The 22,871-nt window shown below is 39.5% G+C and overlaps 1 protein-coding gene across 3 annotated transcripts in view; it reads left to right on the top strand.

Moving 5' to 3' along the window:
• TMTC1 (transmembrane O-mannosyltransferase targeting cadherins 1) overlaps nucleotides 1–22,871 on the top strand; it is a gene marked incomplete at its 5' end in the record, with an annotated part of 259,484 nt that overhangs the window by 126,545 nt on the left and 110,068 nt on the right. For all 3 annotated transcript variants that reach the window (XM_082851098.1, XM_082851097.1, XM_082851096.1), the window contains one exon: nucleotides 15,138–15,327. In XM_082851098.1, the coding sequence (XP_082707224.1) occupies nucleotides 15,138–15,327 (190 nt within the window). The remainder of the gene's footprint in view (nucleotides 1–15,137; nucleotides 15,328–22,871) is intronic.

The following is a 22,871-nucleotide window of genomic DNA, read 5'->3' as shown; positions in this document are numbered from 1 at the left end:
GAATGTTTTGGCTATTATGTATAATGCTGCTATGAACATTCATGTACAAGTTTTCGTTTGAATGTATGTTTTGATTTCTCTTGCATATGTACCAAGGAGTGGAATTGCCAGCTCATATATGTTAACTCTATATTTGACTTTTTTTTTTTTAGCACAAGGATGTTTATTTATTTTATTTTGTTTTATTTTTTTGGCTGCATTGGGTCTTCATTGCTGCGCACGGGCTTTCTCCAGTTGCAGCGAGCAGGGGCTTCTCTTGTTGCAGAGCATGGGCTCTAGGTACGTGTGCTTCACTAGCTGTGGTGCGTGGACTCAGTAGTTGTGGCGCATGGGCTTAGTTGTTCCAAAGCATGTGGGATCTTCCTGGACCAGGAATCGAACCCTTGTCCCCTGCATTGGCAGGCGGATTCCCAACCACTGTGCCACCAGGGAAGTCCCCTATATTTAACTTTTTGAGGAACTGCCAGACTGTTTACCAAAGCGGTTTTACCATTTTACATTTCTACCAGCAGTCTGTGAGGGCTCCAGTTTCTCCACATCCTCTTCAACACTTGTCTTTTTGACAGTCTTTTTGTTGTTGTTGTTTTAATTATAGCCATACAAGTGGGTGTGAAATGGCATCTTATTGTGGCTTTGATTTGCATTTCCCTGATGACTAATGATGTTGAGCATCTTTATATATATATTAGCCATTTCTATATCTTCTTTGGAGAACTGTTCAGATCCTTTGTCCAGTTTTTAATTGGGTTATTTGTCTTTTTATTATTGAGTTATAATAGTTCTTTATACATTCTACATATGATATTTATATATTCTACATATATGATTTATGAACTTTTTTTTACCTTTCTGTGGGTTATTTCATTTTCTTGATGGTGATCTTTGAGGCACAAAAGTTTTTAATTTTGATGAAATCCAATTTATCTGTTTTTTGGTTGTTGTTACTTATGCTTTTGCTGTTATATCTAAGAGGGTTTTGCCTAACTCAAATTCTCTTCTAAATTGGCTTTGTCAAATGTCTGATTCCCTTATTAATAAGTTATGTAAACTTTTAGTCTTCACTGTGTATTTGTACAGGGTTATGTTTTTAATATTTTTTAAATTGTACTTTGATACAGTTTATGTTAACAGCATTTCGGAGGCCATTTATAATTTGGCTTTTAATTTTTGTCCATTGGGCATGTCCAATCAACAAGATAGATCCATACAGAATTGGGGGAGGGGGTCATCATTATTCAGGATACGCTGGCAACAAGCCCTTAATATTCTACCTTTCCATTTTATTCCAAACATTCAGATTGTATTAACTGTCAGTAATTCTATGGGACTGATCAATAACTTTTTTTTTTTTTTTGCGGTACGCGGGCCTCTCACTGTTGTGGCCTCTCCCGTTGCGGAGCACAGGCTCCGGACGCGCAGGCTCAGCGGCCATGGCTCACGGGCCCAGCTGCTCTGCAGCATGTGGGATCTTCCTGGACCGGGGCACGAACCCGTGTTCCCTGCATTGGCAGGCGGACTCTCGACCACTGCGCCACCAGGGAAGCCCAGATGAATAACTTTTTAAATCTGTAATTGAGATTTGTGTGGATCAACTGAATGACATGACATTGAATGATACATGTTTCTGCTTTTGACTTGAGAAGAAAAGTGTCATTAGAAGTTGAAGAACAGGGCTTCCCTGGTAGTACAGTGGTTAAGAATCTGCCTGCCAATGCAGGGGACATGGGTTCAAACCCTGGGACACGGGTTTGGGTCCAGGAAAATCCCACACACCGCGAAGCAACTAAGCGCATGAGCCACAACTACTCAGCCTGTGCTCTAGAACCCATGGGCCACAACTACTGAAGCCTGTGCGCCTAGAGCCCGTGCTCTGCAACAAGAGAAGCCACCGCAATGAGAAGACTGGGCACCGCAACAAAGAGTAGCCCCTGCTCGCCACAACTAGAGAAAGCCTGTGCACAGCAACGAAGACCTAACGCTGCCGAAAATAAATAAAATAAAATAAATTAATTAAAACCCGAAAAAGAAGTTGAAGAACAGAAGAAGTGTTGTATTTTGATTGCACAACTTTTTCTCGACAAGCAAGTTGGAAAATTTTGCCCTCATATGTCCAAATCCCTCCCATCCCTTGTGGAATTTCTGTAGAAACAAGAGCTAGAAGTTTTCACCAGAGGTAGAAGGGAGTGAATGGAGACAAAAACCATGTACTAAAACAGACAAAAACCAAAACAAAACAGGTTAGCGATTTTGGAAATTTGAGATTGGAAAATTTTGAAATTGGATTTAAATGTAGAAAGGGGCTAGAGCCAAGTGTTGTGGGTGGGTTTTGAGTAAGAATCCCAAATTAAAGATTAAACCAAGAACAGTTGCATGTTGGGGGAGGTGGAGGGTGAGGCTGAGGGCCAGAGTGATTGTCTAGATCTGTGGTGTCCACTACAAGAGCCATGAACCACATGAGGCTACCGGCTAGTCTGAACTGAGATGTGCTGTAAGTATAAATAAAGTACACACAGGATTTTTTTTTTTTTGATTTGATTTTTGGCTGCGTTGGGTTTTCATTGTTGCACGCGGGCTTTCTCTAGTTGCGGTGAGTGGGGGCTACTCTTCATTGTGGTGTGAGAGCTTCTCATTGCTGTGGCTTCTCTTTGTTGCGGAGCACGGGCTCTGGGCGCGTGGGCTTCAGTAGTTGCGGCATGCAGGCTCAGTAGTTGTGGCTCACGGGCTCTAGAGCGCAGGCTCAGTAGTTGTGGCTCACGGGCTTAGTTGCTCCATGGCACGTGGGATCTTACCAGACCAGGGCTCGAACCTGTGTCCCCTACGTTGGCAGGCGGATTCTTAACCACTGCGCCACCAGGGAAGTGCCTACACAGGATTTTGAAGACAAAATTCTGTAAGAATAAAAGAATGCAAAATACCTCATTAATACATTTATATTGATTATACCCCATAAATTATATACATGTTGAAATGATATTTTGAGTATATTCTTGAAACAAAATATATTATTAAATTAATTTACCGTGTTTCATTTTCCTCTCTTTAACATAGCTAATAAAACCTTGAAATTATGCCTCCTTTTACTATATTTCTTGTGGATAGCACTGGCCTAGAATAAGTGCTGGGGTTCTTGGCTTAGCTTTGGGAGAAGGACAGGGAGGTTGGAGGACTGGCTAGTGGAGTACACCCAGTGCGCTCTGCAGCCTTCCTCTGCCTCTGGTTTGGGTGGTTTCTTCTAGTCTGCCAACGTGTGTTTCACTCAGCTGATTCTGAGTGGTGGAGGGATTTTATTGCACTCCATCTTTTCGTGTGACGACTAACTTAGTCCCACCTGAAAAAAGTGTCCTTTAGGGACCAAGACCACGGGTGCTCATGACACTTCTTATAAATGACCACCCAAAATTATGCCCTGACTGCAGCTGTCCCGGGCTTTATGATTTTACTCCAGCCAGATTGCCAAACCTGCATGTGTCTTGAAAACACTTGTGAATCATGCTGAAACATCAGTGCTGGGGTCCAGTGCCCGAAGATTCTGCTTTGGTGGTTATGGTGGACTTGCATTTGAGGAGTCATGGAATAGGTCTGTGTGCAGCTTGTTCTGTCAGAGAATTGTCATTTAGCCCAGAATTTACTTCCTTCTATGTGTGTCCTTAGAAATGTGGTACCTTGACATTCAATTTTGGAAATCTTGGATAAAAAATAAAAACAAAAGTGGAGGTTAAGTATGGCTTCTGCATAGAGCTGGACCCTGCAGAAGGGATAACGTTGTTTCCACTACTAAGGTGCCTGCCTGCTGTCTAGTAACTGGTTTTCTGCCTTAACCAGATTCTAAGAGAACGGAACATAAAGCAGTACATGCTTGACCGAAGAAGTATTGCCTTTCTAATATTAAAAATGGTTGTCTTTCAAATCCAGGATATAGATAAAATAGGATTTTTCAGTGAATGTAAGGCCTCCTATCAGCATCATGTTTTTTCATGAGATGTGGTCCTGGATAAGCAGATGGAATATATCTTCTTAAGCAGATAGATGTGTTTCTGCTGTTCAGCTATCCAGACAAAGTCTTGTATTACTTGTTGGAAGACATCAAGGTATGAAATAATGAGATTAAGATAGAACTCAACATTCTCCTTCTAAAGAAGCTTCTTTTTCTGTCTCCATTTTCAGCTGATAATTTCAAACAGGCACAAAACTTTAGGTTTTGATTGTTACAGCCTTAGGGCACTATGTCTTAGTAATGTTTATAGCCCTTAAAGCCCCTAACATGGGGGCTATCTTATAACATAACGTATCACTGAACAAACTGAATGAAAATTTAAATTATATTTTAAAACAAACAAAACCACCCTGTGCTTAAAGAGAGTCGAGCAAAAGTCGCTGCTTTGTTTTCGCGTCAGCAACTAGCAGGGCCTTCACACATGAAATGAAACTGAAGTTATTCTGATTTTTAAAGCAGTGGTCACCAAACTAGAGTGAATATCAGAGTCACCCTGGGAAGTATGCTAAAAATAAGATTTTCTGATTCAGGTTGGAGAAATTCTGATCGAATGGATCACAAGGTTGGGTGAGAGATTCTGTATCTGATCAGCAGCCTAATTGTTTTGGGGGGGAGGAGGAGGTGTTACCCTTTCTGAAATCCTCAGGTATGAACTGCGTCCTCTGTAGCTGAAGAGTGCTCTACAAGGTGTGCGTTGTCCCCATCGTGTATTTTGTATCATGTTCTTAGAAACATAGCTTGGGGATGAAAGAGATGGTCAAGGTCACTGAGTGTAGTTTCCCAAACTGAAAGGACACTATGTAATAGTAATTCCTCTAATTGTCTTAGACCCCTGGAATGAAGGGGAAAAAAACGAAGAAGAAAGAGGAGGGAGACTATGGTGGTAGCAAATTCTACCTGTGGACTAGGGAGCAGGGCTGGGAAAGGCTGGTCTGGATCACTTTACTGCTTGAAGAAAATATAGAATGCTTTAAATCTACTTACTGTGTTTCCATTAGAATATTAAATCCATGAGAAGCTGATAAAAATTAGAGACGATTCTTTTATTTTTGCTAACAATGGAACATAAAGGCAAAACTTGCTTTTCATAATGAATAAAATGCCAAACCCAAGCTTTTAATTTGATTCTACTTCTTGCCGTATGATGCTCTAACAAATATTTCCATCAGTGCAGTCATCTGTTTACTGTGTTGGAGAGGTGACTACACACTGGTTTTAAGTTTGTCAGCCCTGCTTCGACTAAAATTTAAAGGTTTGTTGTGTTTTGGTTTTTTTTTTTTGGTATAAAAGGTCAAGTTCATCCAGGTTGCACTGTTCGAGGAATAAGTCAAAATCTCAGGCAGGTGTTTCTCCATGAAATACCAGTATTTGACCCATCATATTTCCTTTTACATTGTATGAGGAGCCAGAAAACCCTGTCTTGTATGCAGGGTCTCCTATGGGCCTCTTGCGGGGCATTGAACAAGTCTGCCTCTCTAAGGCTGTTTCCCTTGCTGCAAGAAGGGTAGGGACTGAGTTGGGATCAGGTAATCCCTATATGCAAATACTTTGTAAGCTAGAAAATGCTGTACATGCCTAAGGGATGTTCAGTGTTGTTGGATGTAGTTCATTAATAGACCACCGGGATTCTGTGTGGAATCTGGAACCTGCACCTGAGGTATATATGGTCAGCAGTTGGTATGTTTGCTCAGTGGAAGTTACACCTGAACGTTGGTTTGAAATAAAGATGTTAAATGCTTTATAGAGAGAAACAGACTCTAGGTAAGAAATGAACCTAGTATTTATTTTGCAGAAAGAATTGTTTACCTTTTTAGAGATAAATGGGTAAGAAGTTGCTGCTGGAAGTCTTAGATGTTGAAATTCATATTTTCTGCTCTGAGGAGACTGTCTCTGTTAATAAGATAACTGTATTAATGGTGCATTTAAAAGGTCAAAGAGACTTAATGGCATTTCAGATTCACTTTATAGTTTATCCATGGTAACAAGAATTCTCATTTGAACTATTATTCATTGCAGTTTAATGCAAAATAAGAAAAAGTAAGCTTGGCATAGCTTTATAAGGATGCTCTGTGACATGTGAGGGGAGTGAGTGCCTTTACTCAGACACTCCTCATTACTAGATGGTGTCCCAGTAGCCAGCGTTACACAAGGTGCTGAGGGGACTACACAAGGGCAGAATCTTCAGTCTGTGCCCTTTAGCTACAAGTGTGGACAACTGGAAGTCTAGCAGTTATCTTTTATGGGACTAGAAAAATATATAGTTGCCTCAGGCCAAGATAAAAGTATCTAATTTAAATATTTTTAGATTTTTAGGCATTATTTTACTATCAGGTTAATTTCTGAAAACCTATCTACTTAAAGAGCTGTGTGCTGGGGAAATAACTATAAATAAATAAAACTCAACCCTGTCCCCGAGGAGCTTCTGTTTTAGTGGGAAGACAGACACATCATCAACGGGAAGTTACAGGGCAGTGTGTAAGCCCCGAGGCTGTGGGAGCTCATATAGGGGACTCCAGCCTGGCCTGGGGGTGGGGGGGAGTGGTAACAGGGAAAGCCTGTCAGAAGAAGTGACACCTTTGTTGGGACCTGAAGAATCAGGAATTGGAGTTTGGCCAACCTGTGAGAGTTGATTCCGAAAGATGAGGTGAGCCAGTCAGGTGCTGCTCTCAGGAGTTTGAAACCTAAGAATGAGGATGTGAAGACTGAAGTGACAGGTGTGTGGAGGCAGGAGGAAAGGAGAGCTGGGCAGCCCTGATGACCATGCTCCAGCCTCAGTCATGAGAAGCATGACTAAGGAGCCCCCGAGCAGAGGAGGAGATGAAGCAAAGGCTAAGAGAAGCAGAGCAGCTGTGAAGAAGGCCTGTGGCCTAGAGAGAAGCCTACCTTTCTTGTAGCTGCTTGGTTCTGGTTCCTAAGAAGTCTGGTTTTGCTCTTAATTTCCTGTCCTCTGATTCTTACGGGAATTTAAAAAATAACTCTCCCTTTAACTTGTTTGATTAGACCATTGGTCCTCATAATCTGGAAGAACTTTAAAAACAAAACACAATGAGAAACTGGCTGGAGACCCCCTTGGATCTCTTTTCCTATTTCATGAGTAGTTGGAAATGGTCTTGCCATCTCTGTTCCCAGGTGCTAAAGCAGCAAGTATCAGTATTCAGTGCTACTTACGGGCCTTTGCCCATGGATGGAATGCCCCAAGGGCAGGCCTCAGCACTTGTCTGGCACCTTCTACTCTGTTGCCACCAAGGAGCTAAGGGATGAGGGCCGTAGACAAGCTTCTCCACCAGCCATTCAGCTGGGTTTGCCTTGTAGCTTTCTGCCCCAGCCCTGTGTGCTGGGGATCAGGGCCTGCTTCCAGTCATCCCATCCTTGCCTATAAATTGTTTTCCCTGATTTTCTTTTCTTTTGTGTCACCTGTTTTTGTTCCACATTACCCATTGGGACATTCATCCATGTTGTTGTATTCATTCTCATTGCTGAATGGATTTCCATTCAATGAATATACAATGTATGTATCGATTTTTATCGTAGATGGACATCTGGGTTGTTTCCAGTTTGGGGTGTTAATAGTAGTGCTGCCCGTGACATAGAAACAACCTAAATGTCCACCGACAGAGGAGTACATAAAGAAGATGCGGTGTGTGTGTGAGAGTGTGTGTGTGTGTATAAATAAACACAATGGAATACTACTCAGCCATAAAAAGAATGAAATAATGCCGTTTGCAGCAACATGGATGGACCTAGAGATTATCGTACTAAGTGAAGTAAGTCAAACAGAGAAAGACAAATATCATATGATATCACTTACATGTGGAATCTAAAAAAATGGTACAAATAAACTTATTTACAAAACAGAAATAGACTCACAGACATAGTGAACAAACTTATGGTTACCAAAGGGGAAAGGGGGGGAGGGATAAATTGGGAATTTGGGATTAACAGATACACACTATTATGTATAAAATAGATAAAAAACAAAGACCCACTGTATAGCACAGGGAACTATTTTCAATACCTGTACTAAACCATATTTGAAAAGAATCTGAAAAAGAATATAAATGTATATATATATGTATACACACATACATACACATATATAACTAAATCAGTTTGATGTACACCTGAACCATTGTGAATCAACTTACTTCAATAAACATTTAAAAAAATAATAGTGCTGCTATGAACAATCTTGTAAATGTCTTTTGGTTAACATATGTGTGCAGCACTGTTGGGTAGGAACTTAGGAGTAGAATTGCTACATCATGAAGTATGCATTTATTCTACTTTCATGAAACTGCCTGAATTTCTCCAACATGGTTTAATCAATTCACAGGAATGTTTCAAAGTTCCGGTTTCTCCACATCCTCACCAACATTTGACATATTTTTTCATTTTAGACATTTTAGCAGGAGTCATCTTATCATTTGTATATTGTACATTTTTAATCCTGTACTCTAATTTACCCATATTTTTAACTGTCCTCAGAACATGTCACATTCGTTTACAATTTGAAGCCATTTTTGTTTGGGGGTCCTGCCTGGATTCTCTATCTGCCATCTTTCCACCTATTTAAATTCTGCATAGATTCTGGGAGGGCATTTCTTAATCCTCTATTTTTAATTAATCTGTCACTTCTTAGAACTCCATTGAAATTTGGTGTCTATATTTCACTATTACCCAACCATGTAATATGTGCATGTCTTCTCACCACCGATGCTGTGAAAATGTCCTTGTGGAAGATGAGGGCTAGCACTGATTACCCTTCAGCACCTGTAAAAGTGCACAGAGTAAGTGTTCAACATTTATTGAGTTCATGTCAGGGTCTCCTGTTCATTGAGAACTTAGTTCAGTAAATGGCTTTCTTCGGCTAGTCCCAGGGAAGGTTATAAGGAGAAGATGCTGATGATGACAATAAGCAGGTTATGCCTACAAAGGCCTGTCATTATTGCTGGGATACAGTGAAACTATGGAGATCCTTTTTTTTTTTTTTTTTTTTTTTTTGGTGGTGTGCGGGCCTCTCACTGTTGTGGCCTCTCTCGTTGCGGAGCACAGGCTCCGGATGCGTAGGCTCAGCAGCCATGGCTCACGGGCCCAGCCGCTCCGCGGCATGTGAGATCCTCCCAGACTGGGGCACGAACCCGTGTCCCCTGCATCGGCAGGCGGACTCTCAACCACTGCGCCACCAGGGAAGCCCATGGAGATCCTTTTGAAGCACCAATGGAATACAGGAGTTGTGAGGATAAAAATAAGGGAGAGCCTAGGGAGGGGCAGGACAGATCACCAAACCCAGTGGACAGAGGTAGAGTCAGGGTGAGGTGGGGTGCTCCACTTTGGAGGTACCGTGGCTATTTTGACAGTGTTAGCCAGTGCCCTTCCCAAGAGGAGGCAGTGTGTATACAGTGGACCCAGTGTCCCGTATTTATGAAATGGTGGAGGATTTTGTAGGTGAAAGAGAAAGAAGGATCTTTTGAGCAGAAACATTTCTATATAAAACAAGCAAGTGCTGCATGTTTCTGCTTGCAGTGCATGGTTTTTTCATATGTACCTATCATAGGCATCTTTATGTTAAGCTCATGTTATTTCTTAGCCAAAAAGGTTTTTTCAAAGACAACAGAATTTATGTATATTTTAGCAGTTAAAGCACTCTAATTTTTTTCTTGATAAAAATGAAGATTTAGGCCTTCCCTTGTGGCGCAGTGGTTGAGAGTCCACCTGCCGATGCAAGGGACACGGGTTCGTGCCCCGCTCCGGGAAGATCCCACATGCTGCGAGCGGCTGGGCCCGTGAGCCATGGCCGCTGAGCCTGTGCATCCGGAGCCTGTGCTCCGCAACGGGAGAGGCCACAACAGTGAGAGGCCCGTGTACTGCAAAAACAAAAAGAAGATTTAGATTTAAAGAGTGCCACACTATTTACAATAGCCAGGACATGGAAGCAACCTAAATGTCCATCGACAGATGAATGGATAAAGAAGATGTGGCACATATATACAATGGAATATTACTCAGCCATAAAATGGAAGAAATTGAGTTATTTGTAGTGAGGTGGATGGACCTAGAGTCTGTCATACAGAGTGAAGTAAGTCAGAAAGAGGAAAACAAATACCTTATGCTAATGCATATATATGGAATCTAGAAAACTGATACTGATGAACCTAGTGGCAGGGCAGGAATAAAGACACATACGTAGAGAATGAACTTGAGGACACAGGGTGGGAAGAGGAGGCTGGGACGAAGTGAGAGAGTGGCATGGACATATATACACTACCAAATGTAAAATAGCTAGCTAGTGGGAAGCAGCCGCATAGCACAGGGAGATCAGCTCTGGGCTTTGTGACCACCTAGAGGGGTGGGATAGGGAGGGTGGGAGGGAGTCTCAAGATGGAGGGGATATGGGGGTATATGTATACATATAGCTGATTCACTTTGTTGTACATCAGAAACTAACACAACATTGTAAAGCAATTATACTTCAAAAAAGATGTTAAAAAAAAAAAGGGCCACAGTTTGATTAGGTGCCATTTGATGCCAGTTCCCCACCGGCCTCATTTTCCCTTTCATGTATTTCATGCTGAAACCTCTTCATTCATTCCTGGATTATGAATGAAAATACATCACTAAGTTGTTTAAGCTGAATTCCTGGCTTTTAGTGCTGTATATTCCATTTTGTTGCCAGATATTCTAGTGGCTTTCCTCCTGTTAGCAGAATTCATGGTAGAAAATTGGTAAATAATTCATTTTATTTTTGCCCCTGCTTTAAAAAAGAAAACCCAGTGGGACAGAGATATTCAAAGATTGTTTTATTTCTGAAATTTTTGCAGAAATAAGCAAGGTGATTAGTTTGAAATGTAATTCATAGTCAATGAGTTAAAAAGAAATACATCAGTTGCTGATTAAAGCTAGCTCAACTAGCCCTCTCAAATGTAATTAGCTTTCGGGGTGATTCCAAGTGGCTTCTTTGTGCTTAAATTTGCAAAAATTTTCCAATGCTGTTTCAGTATTTCAAATAGTATTTAAGGAGTTTACTTGCAACATTTATCTGAGTTCATATGCATGAAAGGTAGGTGTATATTTCTGAGCTAATGGAGATAATATATATATATTAAAAAGGGCAATTCCACTCCTGGGTATATATCACAAAAAACCCCAAAAAACACTATGTTGAGAAGATACATGCACCCCAGTGTTCATAGTAATAGTATTTACAATACAAGATATGGAAGCAACCTAAGTGTCCATCAACAGGTGAATGGATAAAGATTCTGTGGTATATACATACAATGGAATATTACTCAGTCTCATAAGAAAGAACAAAATTTTGCCATTTGTGACAACTTAGAGGGACCTGGAGGGTATTATGCTTAGTGAAATAAGTCAGACAGAGAAAGACAAATACTGTATATCATCACTTATATGTGAAATCTAAAAAATAAAACAAACAAATGAGTATAACAAAAGAGACTCACATACAGAACAAACTAATGGTTATGAAAAGGGAAGGGGGTGGGGCAATTTAGGGGTGAGGAATTAAGAGGTACAAACTACTATGTATAAATAAGCTACGAGGATACATTGTACAGCAGAGGGAATATAGCCAATATTTTATAATAACTTTAAATGGAGCATAATCTATAAAAATTTTAAATCACTATGTTGTACACCTGAAACTAATATAATATTATAAATCACCGATACCTCAACAAAAATAAAGGAGGGTTAGTTAAGTTAATAGTGTTGGGTTAAGTTAATAGTTTTGACCTTTCTAGTGTTATAGGAAGGTGAAGTTTTAGTTCTGTGGTTTACTTTTCTTTTTTGACCTATTTTGCTTATAATCTGTGTAAAAAGTCACAACTGAGCATTTAAAAAAATATGTAAGTAACTCCGTTGAGACTGTAACTTTTAAAAAATGTTATTCTTGATATTTGTTTTTTGTCAGTATGGTATTGCAAGTCTAGAAAATATAAGAGACTGAATGAAGACAACTTGCAGGGCAAGTTCAAAATGTGAACTGAACATTAAGTTTCTGCATGGTGTTTGCAGCTATTCCATGGTCAAGCTGCAGCCAGACTTAAGAAAGCATTCCTGTTGCAATTCTGTTGCCTTTATCACTACTTAAAAATTGTTTTATTATGAAAAATATTAAATATGTACAAGAGTGGAGAAAACGGCATAAAGAATCTCCACCTACCCTTTATCCAGTTCTCCCAGTCATAGTTCATGGCCAATCTTGTTTCATTCATACTCCCACCCGGTTCTTCCGCGTCGCTTCAATCCATCATTTTGAAGCACATCCCAGACATAATCTCGTTTCAAATGGGTATATTTTCGTATGTATTTCTGAAATACAAGGACCCTTAAATACTTAGAACCACAATACTGTTATCATGCTTTAGAAATTAACAGTGATTCTCTATTATCATATATCCAATCAGCGTTTCATTTTTTCTGTCTCATAAGCAGTTATTTTTAATAGCAGTTTATTTGAATTAGAAGCTAAACAAAACCTGCACTTTGTTTGACATGTCTCTTAAGTCTCTTAATTTATAGGTGCCCTCTCCCCTTTTTTCCCCTCCCATTGCAATGTATTTGTTGAAGAAACTGCCGTCATTTTTTCCGTGGAATTGGTAACATTCTGGATTTAGCATATTGCCTCCCTGTGGTATTATTTAACATGTTCTGGTGTTTTCTGTATTTGATGTAAACTGGTAATAAAGTGCTTGGTTACATTCAAGTTTAATTTTCTTTTTTATTTGACAAGACTGCTTCAAATAAAAAAGCAGCCCATCAGCTTTCTGTGTATATCCATCAGGAATTAGTCTCCCTTTCTGTGATGTTAAAATTGATTAGTAAGTTCTAGGCACCTGATTTAGCCTGATCCATCCATGATAAAATACCCCATCAGCTTTTCACCTCATAATTTCAGCAGCCATTTATGGTCATTGCCTAGATCTATTATAGCAAGAAGGAGAGATACTATTTTTTAAAGTAATTCCTAAGAGTTGGGATGTAACCGAGTGACATAGCTGTGTGTGACTCTCCTGCTAAGTTTGGTGGTTGAACATTCTCCTTTAAAGCCAGGTCATGAAGAATCTTTACTGAGCTAAGAAGTATATAGCATGAGCTTAGAAGCTCTGTGAAAAGAAGAAGCCCTAAGTGACCCAGTCATCATTCTGTGGAGTTGGCATTCTCACGAGGCAGTTTCACAGGCCCAAACCTAAAAGGGATAAGATAACTTGTTTTTATCTTTGATAAATAACAAAGCTTGGACTTCATCAAACTTTCAGTATATACTGCACTATCTGTACATTCATATTTTATTTAAAATAACAACAGGGAGGGGAGTGTTGAGAAATACCATTGAAATATCTGACCCATTTCTCTGTTGGGGTTTGAGAGCAAAGGCAGTGAAGAATCCCCATCCCTGAGCCTTTCCTGATCATTGCTAATGATTTCTCCACGGCCAACCTTGGAGGAAGAGGAGGAAAGGGAAGGAGACAGATTGGAAAGGGCTAGGAGGGGTGTTCTAAACCAGAGCTACTTACTGAGAGGAATTCAGGGTGAATTGACTCTTAACGTTGGAAAGTAGCCTAGAAATTATCTGATCCAGCTTCTTTGCGCATCCAAGGTTTCCTCCAACAGGATCTGGCGATGAGGGAGCTCTTCCCTTCACAGTCTGAACCCTCATGGCACTCATCGCCTTCTGCCTCTTTAATTCTGCGTATCTTATTTTCACTGTTGGATTTTACATTCCTTGAGGGCAAGGGATTTATCTGTTTCTCTGGTTTAGCCCCATGTAGAGTGTCAAAGATAAACACAGCTGGACATTAGTTAGAGCAATAAGAACACACTTTATTCAGTAACTACTGACAGTTCAGGGAAGAGCTGAGCTCCATTCTGATTTGCGCAGGGTTGACTGGGTATTTTAAAGAGAGAATGGGAGGGGCGGCAAAAGGGGCTCGGCAGAGTCAGAGAAGTAAGAAATTACAAAGGATTGATCGTCTAAGTGCCTTTAGGCTGTGTCTGCTGGCTGGCAGTTATCAGAGTTAGGATTCTGTCCTCCCACAGTCTGGGAGACAGGCCCCTTCCTCTGATGATTACATTTTAAAGGAATGACTCTCAGGTCCTTGAGAAAGACAGTTCTGAGTTGTAAGAGGTACATATTCCCAACTGTAAGTCCTTTGTAGTAAGTGCTCTAAGAAAGGGAGGTCAGGGGCCTTTTTGTCAGGGATTAACTAGAAAAAGGTAAATTCTCCTGGCAATGATGATCTTTCTCAGGCAGGCATTTTAGTGGAGGGGCTGGGGTCATCCCAGGAACATGGCCTTATGCTGCTAAAAGCCATACTAGAGTTTGGCCATCCCCTAGTGCAGAGGTTTGGATGGAGTTTGTTATATGCTGAAAGTTCTGCAGTTTTCAAGGGTCTAGAACACAAGTTAAAGAATTTGTGTTTACTGAACAAATTTAAGTAAATTTAGTTTCTTCTACGCTGAAAGGAAGGGGGTCAGTTAGAATGCCTTAGTGCCTAGACACAGCCAGGAAACAGGAGTAACATCCCCATTCATAAATTTCCTTCCCTAGGTCCACCTGGCTATTCTTATTATCAAGGACAGCTGTTAACTTCCCTCCTCTTAAAGGCTAGCCTCTCAATTTGTAAGAGACTTTATCTCCTTACCACAGATATTTTTATTTTTTTGAAATAGTTCCAAATGGATCAATCTATTATAAAATGGTTAATATTTTCATATCTACTGCGGGATTTGGGGCACTATTAAAAAGGGACAGGTCAAATGTCTCTTACCCAGGGAATAGTACCCAATAGGGCAGCATTTCATGTCATATGCTTTCATCTATACCATTTATCTCAGTTGTTATGTATTTATTTATGATAATTTTTAGATATAGGTCATGGAAACTCTGTCTTATTCATCATTGAAAGGCCAGCACTTACCACAGTGACTAGCAGCTATTAAATAGATTCCAAAATGATCAACTTAATGACTAAATGAATGAATGACTTTCCATCTTACCTTGTCTTTTCTATAACATTGATAGTATAGAAGTGCTATTTAATAGAAACATGGTGAATGAATGTTTGCAAAATGTCATGGATCTCGAGTTATGTTTCAGTGACTCTTCTTCTCTTTGTAGATTCCTTACCTATTCCTACCTCTTGGCCTTCAACGTGTGGCTTCTGCTTGCACCTGTTACCCTGTGCTATGACTGGCAGGTGGGCAGTATTCCTCTGGTAGAGACCATATGGGACACGCGGAACTTAGCCACCATCCTTCTGGCAGTTGTGATGGCCTTACTGAGCCTTCATTGTTTAGCAGCCGTCAAGGTAATTTTCTTAAGATTCAAATGAATTCTACATTTCAAGAGAGATACTCTATACTCAGTAACTTTTTTTTTTTTTTGCAAGGGGGTGTGGGTCTAAATTGAATTTACTCATTCATCTAAAAAACTTTGTGTATTTAAAATTTTTCCAGAAAGGTAATATATATTTTAAAGATCTTATCGGGGTTAATCGACCAAGGTTACAATGTTTGCAAATGAGAAATTTTTTTCTTGCAGTGTTTGACTCATTTTTGACCTAATTCATTTGATTTCATGTAATGATAAATGAGATAATGATAACATGTTCATAAGTGCTTAAATATGGTTAAGATTCTGCTTACACTAATAAATGCCTGCCTGAGTTGGCTGGGTGATTCTCACTTCAAAAAAAGAGATAATAGTACAAAACTTTATTAAAAGTTTTAATATTGGGAACTTGGAAAAATATTGGAACGTGGAAAAAATTATTAAATGTAACCATTTCAAAAATGATCAAAGACAGCAAAGAACTTGAAAATATTTACTTATTAAAAACTGCTACTGCCTTGTATAAGATGCTTCTTGCCTGAGAATATTCCCATCCCCCCAGATCTAGTGTTAAAAACTCACAGGTTGGGCTTCCCTGGTGGCGCAGTGGTTGAGAGTCCGCCTGCCGATGCAGTGGACACGGGTTCGTGCCCCGGTCCGGGAAGATCCCACATGCCGCGGAGCGGGTGGGCCTGTGAGCCATGGCCATTGAGCCTGCCCGTCCGGCACCTGTGCTCCGCAACGGGAGAGGCTACAACAGTGAGAGGCCCGCATACCGCAAAAAAACAAAAACAAAAACAAACAAACAAAATAAACCTCACAGATTTACTGGCGGGAGGTGGCTAATTTGGTTTGGGAGAGTAGCAGAGCAGCTAGCAATTTAAGGGGTAGATTTTGGAAGCAAGAGAGCTGTAGAAGGGCTGAGATAATAACACTCTCCGTGCATTCACGGATGAATGAGAAAACAACATGTGCACGTGGGACATCCTAGAAAGCGCGAGCAAAACTGAAAGCCTGGGGAGACTTACTTATTTGCTGCAAATTTGAATGAATTCTTCAACACAAGTGCAGGTTGGGCGGCAGAGGGTGGAAGCTTCACTGGCTTTAGTTGTCTGTATATAACCTCTGTTGAAATCATTGGCTGATCACAAAGCTATGCAAGAACAAGAGAGATTCCCCAGAGATCCAGGCAAAAGAAAGAAAGAAACAAATAAAATCCCACTGAGCAAAAATTTCAGCTCTCTACATAAAAAGAGATTTTTCAGTTTGAATCCAGGCAAGTTTATCATATATTAAAACAGGAAACCATCAAATTTCAGAAGAACAAAATAGAATAGAGAGGGCTTCCCTGGGCGCAGTGGTTGAGAGTCCGCCTGCCGATGCAGGGGATGCGGGTTCCTGCCCCGGTGCGGGAAGATCCCACATGCCACAGAGCGGCTGGGCCCGTGAGCCGTGGCCGCTGAGCCTGTGCGTCCAGAGTCTGTGCTCCGCAACAGGAGAGGCCACAGCATTGAGAGGCCCGCATACCGCAAAAGAAAAAAAAAAACATTAGAATAGAGAGTCACTATAGTGTATGACACACAATGCTGGGTTTTTAATTAGATTACTGGACATGTAAAGAAATAGGTGACCTAAAGTCAGGAAAAAATAGTCAGTAGAAAATGGAATAGAATTCACATTCCAAAGATAAACTCACATTTACAAGCTTAACTGATTTTTAACAAAGTTACCAATGTAATTCAATGGAGAAATATAAGATACTGTAATAACGAATTATCTGTAAGGGAAAAATGAGAACATTAACCCTTAACTCATACTATACCCTTAGAAAGTATTTCTAAGTGGATCATAGTCCTAAACAAAAGAGTTAAATAACACCAAAAATTCTAAAAGGAAATAGAAAATCTTTGTGAACTTGTGTTAAGCAAAGATTTCTTAGGATACATAAAGTGCAAATTATGAAAGAAAATGTTGATAAACTGGACATCATCAGGATTAAAAACTCTGTTCCTCAAAAGATAACGTTAATTAAATCAAATGGCAAGCTACAAATTGGGAGAAAATATTTGCAAAACATATAGCTACAAAGGACTTGTATCTCGGATATTTAAAGAGCTCTTAAAATTCAATAATTAGAAGGCAACTCATTAAAAATGGACAAAAGATTCAAATAGACACTTCACAAAAGAAGATATACAAAGGGTAATAAGTACATGAAAAGTTGCTCAGCATCATTAGTCATTAGGGAAACTCAAAACCACAAAAAAGAACCACTATACACTCTATAGAATGACTGTGATTAAAAAGGTTCACAATAGTAAGTGTTGGCTAAGAATGTGGAGCAGCTGGAAGCCTCATACATGACTGGTGAGAATGAAAAATGGGTCAGCCACTTCGGAAAAATTCAGCAGTTTTGTAAGAAGTTAAACATAAAAATAAGCAATTCTGCTTCTCAGTATCTACTGAAGAGAGATGGAAACTTATGTCCATACAAGAGTCTTACAAGTAAATATTCATAGCAGCTTTATTTATACTAGTTGAAAAATAAAGATCGTCTAGTGACCTCACCTTGGGAATGGATAAACTTAATGTGGTAAATTATTGAAAAATGTAAAGGAACAAATAATTTACTGACACATAAAACAACAAAAATGAACCTCAAATACTTACCAAGTGAAAGAAACCAGGCATTTAAGATCAAATACTGCATAATTCCATTTATATGAAATGTCTGTCATTATAATTCTGCCTTTTCTAGAATTTTATATGGCTAGAAAAGGCAGAATTTTAATGACAGAAAACCTGAGGTTGGGAATTGACTGTAAAAAAGACTTGAAGGAACTTTTGGGGGTGTGAAATGTCTAAAATTTGATTGTGGTTTTAGTTGCTGGATTATATGTACATTTACCAAAACTCATCAGAATATACACATAAAATGGGTGAATGCTATTGTATGTGAATGGTATCTCAACAAAGGTGTGTTTTAAAAAAAGATTAAAATGTTACAAATAGATTAAAGGCTAGAATGAATACAGAACTTAAAGTAGAATATAAAACACAATATGTGATCCTGAAAATCTGATGAAAAATATTTTTGTTTTTTTATTTGAGGTGAAATTTGCATAACATACAATTAACCATTCCAAAGTGTACAATTTAGTGGCACTAGTGTGTTCACAATGTTGTTTACTTACCTGTTCTATTTCAGAGCTCTTTCATAATTTCGTTAAAAACACACTCTCCCTACCCCATCCCCTGGTAACCTCTGATCTGCTTTCTGTCTCTATGGAGTTGCCTATTCTGGATATAAAATAAATTATACAGTAATTACAGTAATACAATATGTGACCTTTTGTGTCTGACTTCTTTTACTTTGCATAGTATTTTTGAAGTTCATCCAAAGTTGTACTGTATATCAATACTCTGTTCCTTTTTTGACTGAGTAATATTTCATTGGATATATACCACAGTTGGTTTATGCATTCATCTGTTGATAGACATTACGGCTGTTTCCACCTTTTGGCTAGTACGAATAATGCTACTATACACATTGGTGTACAAGTTTCTGTGTTGGACATACTTTTTCATTTCTCTTAGGTATATACCTAGGAGTGAAATTGCTGGGTCACATGGTAATTCTGTTTAACTTTTTGAGGAACTGTTTTTCACAGTGGATGCACCCTTTTATTTTTCCACCAGGAAAGTACAGGGGTTCCTATTTCTCTACATCTTTGCCAATGTTTGTTATTTTGTATTATTTTAGTTAAAGCTGTTCTGGTGGGCATGAAGAGGTATCTCACTGTGGTTTTGATGTGCATTTCCTTAATGATCAGTGATGAACATCTTTTCATGTGCCTTTTGGCCATTTGTGTATTTTCTTTGGAGAAATGTCTATTCGGGTCCTTTGGTCATTTTAACAAGGTGTTTTTTTTATTTGTTTGTTTTTTATAAATTTATTTATTTATTTATTTTTGGCTGCATTGGGTCTTTGTTGCTGCACGTGGGCTTCCTCTAGCTGTGGCAAGTGGGGGCTACTCTTCGTTGCGGTACGCAGGCTTCTCACTGCGGGGGCTTCTCTTGTTGCGGAGCACAGCCTCTAGGCGCACGGGCTTCAGTAGTTGTGGCACATTGGCTCAGTAGTGTGGTTCGTGGGCTTAGATGCTCCATGGCATGTGGGATCTTCCCGGACCAGGGCTCGAACCCGTGTCCCCTGCATTAGCAGGCGGATTCTTAACCACTGCGCCACGAGGGAAGCCCCTCTGGTCATTTTTTTTAATTGGGTTGTCTTTTTGTTGTTGAATTGTAAGAGTTCAGGATATTAAATTTCCAACAGATAGATGATTTGGAAATATTTTCTCCCATTCTTTAAATTGTAATTTCACATTCTTGATAATGTCCTTTAATGCAAAAAAGTTTTTAATGAAGTCTAATTTATTGTTTTCTTTTGTTATTCATTGCTTTTGGTGTCAAATCTAAGACTCCATCGTCACATTCGAGGTCACAAAGATTTCCCACTCAGTTTTCTTCTAAGAGTTTTATAGTTTTAGCTCTGATGTTTAGGTTATTGATCCATTTTGACTTAATTTTTATATGAGCACAGATTTCACCTTCTTGGTAAGGGCTACCATAACTACCCTATTTCAAATGCAATCACATACCCTCTGCTCCACATCTTACCTCCCTTTCACTTAACTTTTTCTTCACTATACTTCCAGTTTCTAAGATGCTATATAATTTTGTCACTTTATGTAATGTCTATTTCCTCCAACTAGAGCATAAACCCCACGAGGACAGAGATTATTTTCTGTTTTGTTCAATGCCATATTTCTAACACCAAGAGTTTGTCACATCCAATATTTATTAGCTAAATTTTATTGTTTGCCACTCAATATACATTATCTAAATGAATAAGATCATAAAAAGTTAGAAACTCTTTTTCAGTTTTTGTATGCAGAACCTTTTGCTTAAGTGAACTGTATTTAAAGCCTAAAAAAGACTGTGCTCAATACTGGTGTGAAATGTTTGGGAGTCAATATGAGGTTTGTTTTATTAGCCTTTCAGTGTGGTTTGACGTGCCTGCTATACTGGTATTGATCTGCAAGAGCAAATGTGGTAGAGTGCTGGACTGGTATGTCAGGAAGGGGTTTTCTTGACACTCTCCCAGCTAACTAAAGGGAGTGGTGAGTCCCCACAGGCTGTCACCTTGGTCAGGTTATGTTAAAGTTGGACCTTCATGCTGGCAGTAAACCCCTGCACATTGGCGAACCTTGGCCATCCCCAGAGTGTCTGTGGTAACATGATGAATGAATGGAAACTTCCTCGTTGGAAGGCTGTTAATCCTTTTCTTTCATGGAATTTGTTCCAAAATCACTTTACTGCATCAGGAAAAACATTGGCAAAGCATTCCAGCTGTGGTGATAGTAAGATCTAGCTCTTCTGTGGTGGCTTTCATCTTGAAAATTCTTCGCAAACATTAACTAAAGCCTCTGGCAATTCTTGGAGGCTACTTGCACTTTCTACGTACACATTGGAAGGTCTTAAAAATCAGATTCTCCTGCTAATTCGTAAGCTCTTGAAGCGGTTATTCTTGGTTATTCTATGTGGTGATTAGTTACTAAGGACAGGATCCTAAGGGCTCTGACTCCAAGACAATACACAGTAGAATTAAGATTTTATGAAAATAGAGGTCTTGCTTTGCGGACATTTTTCCGTGCTAAAAACGAACAGTGGATGAAATGTTTACAATAATGTCAGCAAAATAAACACAGCTCTGTCCACCTAGAATATTTCTAAATGATGTGTGTACTGCATCAATGTGTTGGATTGAAATTACTTTATAATCCCTGGCTATTTCCTTCAACTTTGAGATAGTGAGTCCATATGATACATTACCAGGGGAAAAAATGATTGGATAAACAAGCATAAACATTGAGTCCAGGGAATCATGGAAAATATTTCTTTTATTTCACCTTTGATGGATTCTCAATCATACAAAGGCCACCTTGGCTTATGGTCAGGGGAGAGTATGTTCTTTTTAGCCTCACTACTTCTTCCTCTTTAATTCTCTTAATGTTGATTGTCTACTTGTGGCCAGGATTACAGCAGGGAACAAAATGAAGGTCTTGCCTACATGGAGCTTACAGTTAAACACTTAAAATTTGTCGTTACATGCCAGGTGTTGATAAGGGCTGGGAGGAAGTCAGGGCTGGCCTCACAGATATTATGACATTGAGCAGAGATATAAAGGAAGTGAAGGAATGAGCCATTTGGCTGTTGGGGGAGGGGTATTTCAAGTAGAAGGAAAGCAAGTGCCAAGACCCTGAGGCAGGAAAGTAGTGGAGTGTTCACAGAACAGCAGGGAAGCTGACACAGCTGCAGCAGAGGGGTCAAGGGTAGAGCCAGATGAAATGATGTCCAGGAGATGATGGAGTGTGTGTGTGTGTGTGTGTGTGTGTGTGTGTGTGTGTGTGTGTTCATGCATGCGTGTGTGCACAGGATCAAGCCTAGGTCTTTTAAGCCTCTGCCTACTTTCTTTTTACCTGCCATGCTTTTTCCACAGGGTCTCTGACTCTGTTAACTGTTGGATGGTTTTGTCTGATTTTCTTGTTGATAAGGTCTGGCCATGGAGGGGAATGAGATGGGGAAAGAATTCAGGTCCTTTGTAAAGAATTTAGATGTTTCTGTATATGTGTTTGTGGAAGATAAGAGGTGAGGGTTGAAGGAAAAGGGCAGCCTTGGGGTCCATAAGGCATCTATAAGACATACAAATCTTTCTTTTGCTAATATTAACCAGCTTTGGGGCAATATGTATGTTTACAATCTTTGTTTCTCCTCCAATTTACCAAACTCACTTCTTTCATCCTACCTTGTTATCAACCAGGGCACTGGACGAGGGGGATATAATCTACCCTGATACACTTGTATTTATACTTAATTGAATTTTTCTGGAAAATATTTTGACTTTACAAAGCAACAAACTACCACATGTAAGAAATAAAACAGCAGTTATTTCCCAATTCCCAACCACACCCCGAGACCCACCCTCTGCAGGCCTGCTTTGAACATTTGTCCTTGTACATTTTTACACTTATTGAAAACAAAAACAAATTCTCTCTTTTATACAAGTAAGTTAAGTTACACACCATTATAAACCAGACCCTTCTAGGCCACTTCCACAGCCAGTTAGAGTGTCCCTCTAGGTAAGCAGCTCAGAGAGCAGATGTCTGAATTTTGACAAGCTTTTGTCCAGGGTTGAGTGGAAGAACTAGGGCTCAGAATCTGAGGGTTTTCTTTCTCTAGAAATAATCACAGAATTAATTTAAAGAGTGTTTCTAATTTGTCCTATTTTCGTGGCATAAGAAATTTAAGACCTCAGGGAGTAGTTTATTATTTATCATAAAAGAGCTCACTTGCATCTTTGAGAATTTAAATGTGAAATTTGTCTTATTCTGTGCCTCTCCATCACCTCCTTCTATTCACACCCTTTATTCACGAGGAATACATTTGAGCTTATATTACATA

The sequence above is a fragment of the Leucopleurus acutus genome, assembly GCF_964270905.1.
Source record: "Leucopleurus acutus genome assembly, chromosome: 11".
Taxonomy (NCBI): domain Eukaryota; kingdom Metazoa; phylum Chordata; class Mammalia; order Artiodactyla; family Delphinidae; genus Leucopleurus; species Leucopleurus acutus.
Note: the sequence above shows the minus strand (reverse complement) of the source record. Positions and strands in the feature narration are given on the sequence as shown.